Raw genomic sequence first — 10,067 nt, 5'->3', positions numbered from 1 at the left:
GCTCGATGACGTCCCTTGAACTCCGATCCAGCCGAGTGTTGAGGGAGAGTTTCGTCAGCACGATGGCGTGGTGATGATGATGATGTTCCACCGACGCAGGGCTTCTCCTAAGCTCCGCAACGGTATTATCGAGGTGTAATATGGTGGAGGGGGGCACCGCACACGGCTAAGAGATCTCAAGGATCAATTGTTGTGTCTCTGGGGTGCCCCCCTGCCCCCGTATATAAAGGAGCAAGGGGGAGGCAGCCGGCCAAGGGGAGAGGCGCGCCATAGGGGGGAGTCCTACTCCCACCGGGAGTAGGACTCCTCCTTTCCTTGTGGGAGTAGGAGAAGGGAAGGGGGAAGGAGAAAGAAGGAAGGGTGCGCCCCCCTTCCCTAGTCCAATTCGGACCAGACCATGGGGAGGGGTGCGGCCACCTTTTGAGGCCTTTCTCTCCTTTCCCGTATGGCCCATTAAGGCCCAATACGAATTCCCGTAACTCTCCGGTACTCCGAAAAATACCCGAATCACTCGGAACCTTTCCGAAGTCCGAATATAGTCGTCCAATATATCGATTTTTACGTCTCGACCATTTCGAGACTCCTCGTCATATCCCCGATCTCATCCGGGACTCCGAACTCCTTCGGTACATCAAAACTCAATAAAACTGTCATCGTAACGTTAAGCGTGCGGACCCTACGGGTTCGAGAACTATGTAGATATGACCGAGACACATCTCCGGTCAATAACCAATAGCGGGACCTGGATGCCCATATTGGCTCCCACATATTCTACGAAGATCTTTATCGGTCAGACCGCATAACAACATACGTTGTTCCCTTTGTCACCGGTATGTTACTTGCCCGAGATTTGATCGTCGGTATCTCGATACCTAGTTCAATCTCGTTACCGGCAAGTCTCTTTACTCGTTCCGTAACACATCATCCCGCAACTAACTCATTAGTCACAATGCTTGCAAGGCTTTATACTGATGTGCATTACCGAGTGGGCCCAGAGATACCTCTCCGATAATTGGAGTGACAAATCCTAATCTCGAAATACGCCAACCCAACAAGTACCTTTGGAGATACCTGTAGAGCACCTTTATAATCACCCATTTACGTTGTGACGTTTGGTAGCACACAAAGTGTTCCTCCAGTAAACGGGAGTTGCATAATCTCATAGTCATAGGAACATGTATAAGTCATGAAGAAAGCAATAGCAACATACTAAACGATCGAGTGCTAAGCTAACGGAATGGGTCAAGTCAATCACGTCATTTTCCTAATGAAGTGATCTCGTTAATCAAATGACAACTTATGTCTATGGCTAGGAAACATAACCATCTTTGATTAACGAGCTAGTCAAGTAGAGGCATACTAGTGACACTCTGTTTGTCTATGTATTCACACATGTATTATGTTTCCGGTTAATACAATTCTAGCATGAATAATAAACATTTATCATGATATAAGGAAATATATAATACTTTATTATTGCCTCTAGGGCATATTTCCTTCACATATCTACCTATATGCGGTATTTACCTGCCGTTCCAAGTAAATTTGCATGTGCCAAACTCTAAACCTTCAAATAATAATCTGTTTTGTATGCCTGAATCGCTCATGTAGCAACTAGGGGCTAGCAGTATCTTCCATGCTAGGTGGGTTATTCTCACGATGAGTGGACTCCACTCATCATTCACGAGAAAATGGCTGGTAACTGGGATGCCCAGTCCTATGATCAAAAGATCAAAAACAAATTTGCAAATAATTTAAACAAAACTCCCCCAGGATTGTTGAAAGTTGGACGGCACCCGTTGTTTCGGACAAGCCGTGGAGTGTGATCGTTGGTGGAGGGGGAGTAAAATCTTTACCTTTCTGCGTGGTAACCGCCTATGATGTATCTAGTATGGAAGATATTGGGAACTCTTGGTCGTTATGTTGACAATGAAAGCATACCTCTCAAAATTATTTTCATCTATGTTTTTGCTTCGAGCTCTGGCACCTCTGCAAATCCCTGCTTCCCTCTGCGAAGGGCCTATCTTTTACTTTTATGCAAGAGTCAGTAGTATTCCTTCTTATTCCAACCTACTCTTTAGTTGGCAAGCATCATGTGATGGAAAGATCTAAGCATATATGGCCATTCAAATATATTTGAGCATGCATTATTATTGTTGACATTACCCTTGAGGTAAAAGGTTGGGAGGCGAAACATTAAGCCCCTATCTTTCTCTGTGTTCGATGAATACTATTTGTTCTGAAAATATGCTTTGAGTGGTAGCAATCATGGAAGACTAAATGATAGTTGAGTATTTGAAGTTTGCTGAATCAAAGCTCTGACATAGACTCTTCCTGACAATAAGATGAATTGTAATTGTTTGATGACTAATAACACGGTTTGTTAGTTTTCGAGAAAGTTTATGATCTATACTTTAACATGTGAATAGTTTGTTAATTGATCATGCAAAGTTCTATGAGTTGAGCTACTGTTATATAATGATGCTAGAAAAGGTGATTGAAATTATCATTGATCAAACTTGTGCACCTGCTAGCATTCACACTTCATAAATTATTTCTTTTATCATTTACCTACTCGAGGACGAGCAGGAATTAAGCTTGGGGACGCTGATACGTCTCCAACGTATCTATAATTTATGAAGTATTCATGCTATTATATTATCCATCTTGGATGTTTAATGGGCTTTACTATGCACTTTTATATTATTTTTGGGACTGACCTATTAACCCAGAGCCCAGTGCCAGTTTCTGTTTTTTCCCTTGTTTCAGTGTTTCGCAGAAAAGGAATATCAAACGGAGTCCAAATGGAATAAAACCTTCGGAAAAGTTATTTTTGGAACGAAAGCAATCCAGTGGACTTAGAGTGCACGTCAGGGAATCAACGAGGAGGGCACGAGGCAGGGGGGTGCACCCACCCCCCTAGGCGCACCCTCCACCCTCGTGGGCCCCTCGTGGCTCCCCTGACATATTTGTTCCTCCTATATATACCAATATACCCTAAAACCATCGAGGAACATAATAGATCGGGAGTTCCGTCGCCGCAAGCCTCTATAGCCACCAAAAACCAGTCGGGGCCCTGTTCCGGCGCCCTGCCGGAGGGGAGGAACCCTCACCGGTGGCCATCTTCATCATCCCGGCACTCTCCATGACGAGGAGGGAGTAGTTCACCCTCGGGGCTGAGGGTATGTACGAGTAGCTATGTGTTTGATCTCTCTCTCATGTTCTTGATTTGGCACGATCTTGATGTATCGCGAGCTTTGCTATTATAGTTGGATCTTATGATGTTTATCCCCCTCTACTATCTTGTAATGGATTGAGTTTTCCCTTTGAACTTATCTTATTGGATTGAGTCTTTAATGATTTGAGAACGCTTGATGTATGTCTTGCATGGGATAACCGTGGTGACAATGGGTTATTCTATTGATTCACTTGATGTATGTTTTGGTGATCAAGTTGCGGGTTCCGCCCATGAACCTATGCATAGGGGTTGGCACACGTTTTCGTCTAGACTCTCTGGTAGAAACTTTGGGGCACTCATTGAGGTTCTATGTGTTGCTTGAATAGATGAATCTGAGATTGTGTGATGCATATCGTATAATCATACCCACGGATACTTGAGGTGACATTGGAGTATCTAGGTGACATTAGGGTGTTGGTTGATGTGTGTCTTAAGGTGTTATTTTACTACAAACTCTGGGGCTGTTTGTGACACTTATAGGAATAGCCCAATGGATTGATCGGAAAGAATAACTTTGAGGTGGTTTCGTACCCTACCATAATCTCTTCGTTTGTTCTCCGCTATTAATGACTTTGGAGTGACTCTTTGTTGCATGTTGAGGGATAGTTATATGATCTGATTATGTTATTATTGTTGAGAGAACTTGCACTACTGAAAGTATGAACCCTAGGCCTTGTTTCCTAGCATTGCAATACCGTTTACGCTCACTTTTACCACTTGTTACCTTTCTGTTTTTATATTTTCAGATTACAAAAACCTTTACCGACCATCCATATTGCACTTGTATCACCATCTCTTCGCTGAACTAGTGCACCTATATAATTTACCATTGTATTGGGTGTGTTGGGGACACAAGAGACTCTTTGTTATTTGGTTGCAGGGTTGTTTGAGAGAGACCATCTTCATCCTACGCCTCCCACGGATTGATAAACCTTAGGTCATCCACTTGAGGGAAATTTGCTACTGTCCTACAAACCTCTGCACTTGAAGGCCCAACAACGTCTACAAGAAGAAGGTTGCGTAGTAGACATCAGAACTCTCGGTAAAGCATCCTTCTTTTTTGTATTATATTTTTTTGTTTTCTTCCATGCTTGGCAAACAACCTTAGCACATCATAATTACCGTCTTGTGTTTTCTTTTTCAAATGATGGGCCTCGCCCGGTTCTAGAGACCGGCACCCCTCCAGCGGCCCCGACAGTCTAGGGCGTTGATCGGCGCCGAGAGGGTGTAGTCCACGGTGAATAACTGCTTCTCCGTGATAGTGCATGTCATCGCGAGATGACAGACCAAGTCTAGGCCAAATCCACAGCAAGATCCCATCCGTGTAGACCTGACGCGTCCGTTTCCCCCCTCCAAGTGTCGGCGGTGGCGCCGTCCGTGAGGGGGGGCACACCCCGGAGACGCATGCCGGGCGTTTGCAACCACCACAACACTTCCAGACTTGTGATAGGCCGCCTACGCAATATTTGGCGGCATGTGCTAGCCCCCGGAGGCCGCCGGCCACAGTCGTAGACACGCGAAGAGCAATCCGCGGAGAGGGAAGTGTTTAGATACTTCTCCATCACCAAAAATTATGAAAAATTACCATCAGTCCTATAGCACATGTGCCCACGTCGTGTAAAAAACTCATGATTTTATCGCGCTCCGGGTATTTAATAATATTCACGCCGCATCGTTACCGCAGAACGTTTACTACTATGTCATCGCCGTCCGTGAGGGGGGCCACACCCCGGAGACGCGTGCCGCCTCTTCGGACAAGCCACCACACCGTACGGCATGTATGAGGGCCCGGTGCGATGCTCCAGTGGCATTGCTACCCCCCTCCCAGGGCCCCGTCCCGCCTAACCCTGTAGCGTTTGACCAAGGGATCTATCCCTTTGACTTTGCACGGACGGGCTTTGACCAGTGGAACTCTCCACCCGGTTGTGCTAGGTCAGCCCATAGGAACACTTTGGAGCAACATCCGGGCCAAAGCCACAGCAAGACCCCATTCGTGTAGACCCGACGCGTCCGTTTCCCCCCTCCAGGTGCCGGCGGCGGCGCCGTCCGTGAGGGGGGCACACCCCGGAGACGCGTGTCGGGCGTTTGCAACCACCACAACACTTCCAGACTTGTGAGAGGCCGCCTACGCAACATTTGGCGGCATGTGCTAGCCCTCGGAGGCCGCCGGCCACAGTCGTAGACACGCGAAGAGTAATCCGCTGGGAGGGAAGTGTTCAGATACTTCTCCATCACCAAAAATTATGAAAAATTACCATCAGTCGTATAGCACATGTTCCCATGTCGTGTAAAAAACTCATGATTTTATCGCGCTCCGAGTATTTAATAATATTCAGCCGCATCGTTACCGCAGAACGTCTACTACTTTGTCATCGCCGTCCGTGAGGGGGGCCACACCCCGGAGACGCGTGCTGCCTCTTCGGACATGCCACCACACCGTACGGCATGTATGAGGGCCCGGTGCGATGCTCCACTGGCATTGCTACCCCCCCCCCCTAGGGCCCCCGTCCCGCCTAACCGTGTAGCGTTTGACCACGGGATCTAGCCCTTTGAGTTTGCACGGATGGGCTTTGACCAGTGGAACTCTCCACCCGGTTGTGTTAGGTTAGCCCATAGGAACACTTTGGACCAACATCCGGGCCAAAGCCACAGCAAGACCCCATCCGTGTAGAACCGACGCGTCTGTTTCCCCCCTCCAGGTGCCGGCGGCGGCGCCGTCCATGAGGGGGACACACCCCGGAGACGCGGGCCGGGAGTTTTCAACTGCCACAACACTTCCAGACTTGTGAGAGGCCGCCTACGCAAGATTTGGCGGCATGTGCTAGCCCCCGGAGGCCGCCGGCCACAGTCGTAGACACACGAAGAGCAATCCGCGGAGAGGGAAGTGTTCAGATACTTCTCCGTCACCAAAAATTATGAAAGATTACCATCAGTCCTATAGCACATGTGCCCACGTCGTGTAAAAAACTCATGATTTTATCGCGCTCCGAGTATTTAATAATATTCACGCCGCATCGTTACCGCAGAATGTCTACTACTGTGTCATCGCCGTCCGTGAGGGGGGCCACACCCCAGAGACGCGTGCCGCCTCTTCGGACATGCCACCACACCGTACGGCATGTATGAGGGCCCGGTGCGATGCTCCAATGGCATTGCTACCCCCCCCCCCCCCAGGCCCCCCGTCCCGCCTAACCATGTAGCGTTTGACCACGAGATCTAGGCCTTTGACGTTGCACGGACGGGCTTTGACCAGTAGAACTCTCCACCCGGTTGTGTTAGGTTAGCCCATAGGAACACTTTGGACCAACATCCGGGCCAAAGCCGCAGCAAGCCCCATCCATGTCAACCCAACGCGTCCGTTTTCCCCCCTTCAGGTGTCGGCGGCGGCGCCATCGGTGAGGGGGGCACACCCCGGAGACGCGTGCCGGCCGTTTGCAACCACCACAACACTTCCAGACTTGTGAGAGGCCGCCTACGCAAGATTTGGCGGCATGTGCTAGCCCTCGGAGGCCGTCGGCCACAGTCTTAAACACGCGAAGAGCAATCCGCGGAGAGGGAAGTGTTCAGATAGTTCTCCATCACCAAAAATTATGAAAAATTACCATCAGTCCTATAGCACATGTGCCCACGTCATGTAAAAAACTCATGATTTTATCGTGCCCCGAGTATTTGATAATATTCACGCCGCATCGTTACCGCAGAACGTCTACTACTGTGTCATCGCTGTCCGTGAGGGGGGCCACACCCCGGAGACGCGTGCCGCCTCTTCGGACATGCCACCACACTGTACGGCATGTATGAGGGCCCCGTGCGATGCTCCAGTGGCATTGCTACCCCCCAGGGCCCCCGTCCCGCCTAACACCGTGCGAGAACAGGCGGCGCAATCGATCCCCCCGCTTGTTGGGCCAACAACACATGAGAGTACGCGCGCCCAATATTATCGTGGGCAAACCGTTTACGTTCCCGAGCTGGGCGATGTGGTAATAACCGAGGAGCATATAATGCAGGCTGAAATGCTCAAGATCACTATTGAACAACTTCTCGATATCGAGCCCATGTCTCCGCTTAGAGAGGAGGAAATAAAATGGAAATATGTCCGGGGCCAACCTTTGGTCGAGCCCGAGGAGGTCAAGAACTCCCCACGAGAATATATGAATTGCATGATTGGTACATGAAAATTACCAAGAGTTCCAATCGAGAGTCCCTCATGGTGCAAGTCGAGGAAGATCATTACTTCAATAAGAAAGCTCTGTCCATTGAGTATTCGGAATTATTTCAGTTATTCAATCAAGATGCACTCGACAAATCTATCGTCAGTTGCTATTGTCTGTAAGTGATTTCTTTCTGCAATTGAAGTCTCAAGCTAGCTCTAGTGCTCATTGATTGATCATTAATTATCTGTAATTATATATCCTCACTATATATTCTTTTCTGTGGTATTATGCAGGATGAAGATGTATGAAATGAAAAAAGCTGGACGCTATGGCATTGGGTTCATTGACCCAAATACCGTTAATGAATACACATGGAAATTGGAATGGTGTACACAAGATGTAGAGAAAAACATGCTAGAGTTCTTGAAGCGCCTCAATAGCAATGAAGATATACTACTTCCTTACAACTTCGAGTGAGTCACACTGTCTTGTACTACAAATTCTGTTTTTGCTTACTAGCTAGATGTTAATAAGTGTATAGGGTTTAGGGTTATAGTTGATTAGTGTTATGCACATGCCCACTTAATTTATACATGCAAACGTGTGCGCATGCAGGTTTCACTGGATCTTGTTAGACATTAAAGTTGACGAAGAAAAGTTGAAGTACTGGACTCACTACTTAAAAAAGAAAGTGACTACAGCATCGTGAAGGGGATAGTCAACAGGTAATTTCAATCATTATTACCTATATCTCGGCCTATTTAGTTCGTCATTTCCTGATATGAACTATTTTTAATAACCCCTTTATTAATTTTCTTTGCCGGCGGGCAGGGCTTGGCAAAGTACATCAAGGTGACTCCAGGAAAATGGCGACAAAAGCTATTTTGGTATCGACCCAAGGTATGTAATTAAGTAGTACTAGCTAGCTAGCTACCATCTCTTTAATTCTTGTTTCAATACCATTAATTAATTATCATGTTTGATTAATTATTATCTGATTAAATTCTATTCTCGTAAAGGCCCTGAAGCAGGCGCCGGGGACTGAAGTGTGTGCATACTATGTTTGCGAGAACATTCGCATGATGGCGTCCGAATGGAGCAGATCTGATAGACAACAATGAGTACGTTTGCCAGAACACTATTCATAAATCTTACATGATTGTCGATATCTAGTCACACAACTAATACACATGCATATTGATCTCCTTAACAGTTCAAAGACGTGCGGGACCAGCTCCTACCAACAAAGCGCATACGAGCACTTCAAGAGGAAATAACGGGATTTTTGCTCGGCCAGGTCATAGATCCCAAAGAAGAATACTATTACCCGCGACCACCCTCATGAACCACTTGTCATCGTGCTCCGAAGGCACCAAGGCAACATGTAGGAGAAATTATATATATATATATACATGTGTATGTGTGAATAGTTAATGGTGGTTGTGAGACATTCGATTATATATATATATATGATCGGTTCTACGAGAAAATCTATTTATATATATGCATAACGTGTACAATATGTAGTATCGTAAAATACCAGCAAACAAAAAAAAAATTAAATGGAAAACACAAAATTAATGGAAAAATAAAAATTAAAACCAACCCCCCAAAAAAACATTTAGTACCGGTTGATGCTACCCACCGGTACTAATGGTCTACCAGCACCCGGGCCTGGCTCGTGCCACTTTAGCGCCGGTTCGTGCCGAACCGGTAGGGGGGGGGGGGGGCTTTAGTCTTCACTCTTTAGTGCCGGTTGCAGAACCGGCACTAAAGGCCCTTACGAACCGGCGCTAAAGCCCGATTCTGCACTAGTGACACCCGGCGTACATGAAAATTCCAGTAGTGGTTGGATCGATATATGAGTCGGAAAAGGTGAAAGATCAAATGTGCCATTTATGTTTCTTGCTTGCTTCAGAGACACGAATTACAAAACTCAAGTTTGAGTAAGTAGTATACTATATACTACTCTTTAGAAGTCGAGGGACTTCACTATTCCAGCTTACCAAGTACTCCGTACGTACGTCCGTCCTCTTAATCTTAATCAGTATAAGCTACTTCAGGATAGGTTGCACGTACGTCGGGGGCGAGAATACTTCGTTAGTGGTGCTGAGGGTCCGGGCCGCCGGGGCTGGACCTCTTCGACTCAGAGTACGGCATCGCCGCAGTCGCCCTCCCTGCTGCTGCCCACCGCATGGTACTTGCGGCAGTCGTCTCCGCCGGCCGCGAGAAGACGGCGGCCGCATTGCTCCCACCGGCCAGCATTCTCCGCCCTCCCACCGTCACCTGCAGGAGGTTGGCCTCGCAGCGCGAGACGGCGGTCAGCAGCAGCAGGATGAGCACGGCGCACAGTGCCGGCATCCTCAACGCGCTCGAGCTGGACGCCATGAATGGAATGCTACCTCACAGCTCGCACTAGAGTAGAATGTGGCGACGGTGGCGAGTTCGGTACGTAGCTGCAGGACGCTGTGCTCATTTATAGGAGCTCGAGCAAGCGGTTTGCCGTTTGGCGCCATGGGTGGAGACTCGCCTGTGTCGCACTCGCACTGACAGCGACCAACGAGCGACGAGAGCAGTGGCCTCATTACCCTCATTCGTCGATCGAAAAAGGGGCAACTTTCTGCTCATGGCCCCGTGTGATCCATCACATATATATACGCCATGTTGCAAATACA

At 47.8% G+C, this 10,067-nt stretch overlaps 1 protein-coding gene across 1 annotated transcript; it reads right to left on the bottom strand.

Annotated features, from left to right (window-relative positions):
• Positions 1 to 9,338: 9,338 nt before the first annotated feature.
• On the bottom strand, positions 9,339 to 9,800 carry LOC109755027 (uncharacterized). Its single transcript, XM_020313910.3, has one exon. It carries the CDS (start codon positions 9,778 to 9,780, stop codon positions 9,493 to 9,495), a length of 288 nt encoding a protein of 95 aa, XP_020169499.1. The 5' UTR covers positions 9,781 to 9,800; the 3' UTR covers positions 9,339 to 9,492.
• Positions 9,801 to 10,067: the final 267 nt, after the last annotated feature.

Source organism: Aegilops tauschii, chromosome 7, assembly GCF_002575655.3.
Source record: "Aegilops tauschii subsp. strangulata cultivar AL8/78 chromosome 7, Aet v6.0, whole genome shotgun sequence".
In the NCBI taxonomy this organism is placed as follows: domain Eukaryota; kingdom Viridiplantae; phylum Streptophyta; class Magnoliopsida; order Poales; family Poaceae; genus Aegilops; species Aegilops tauschii.
This window is presented reverse-complemented; position numbering and strand designations above follow the sequence as displayed.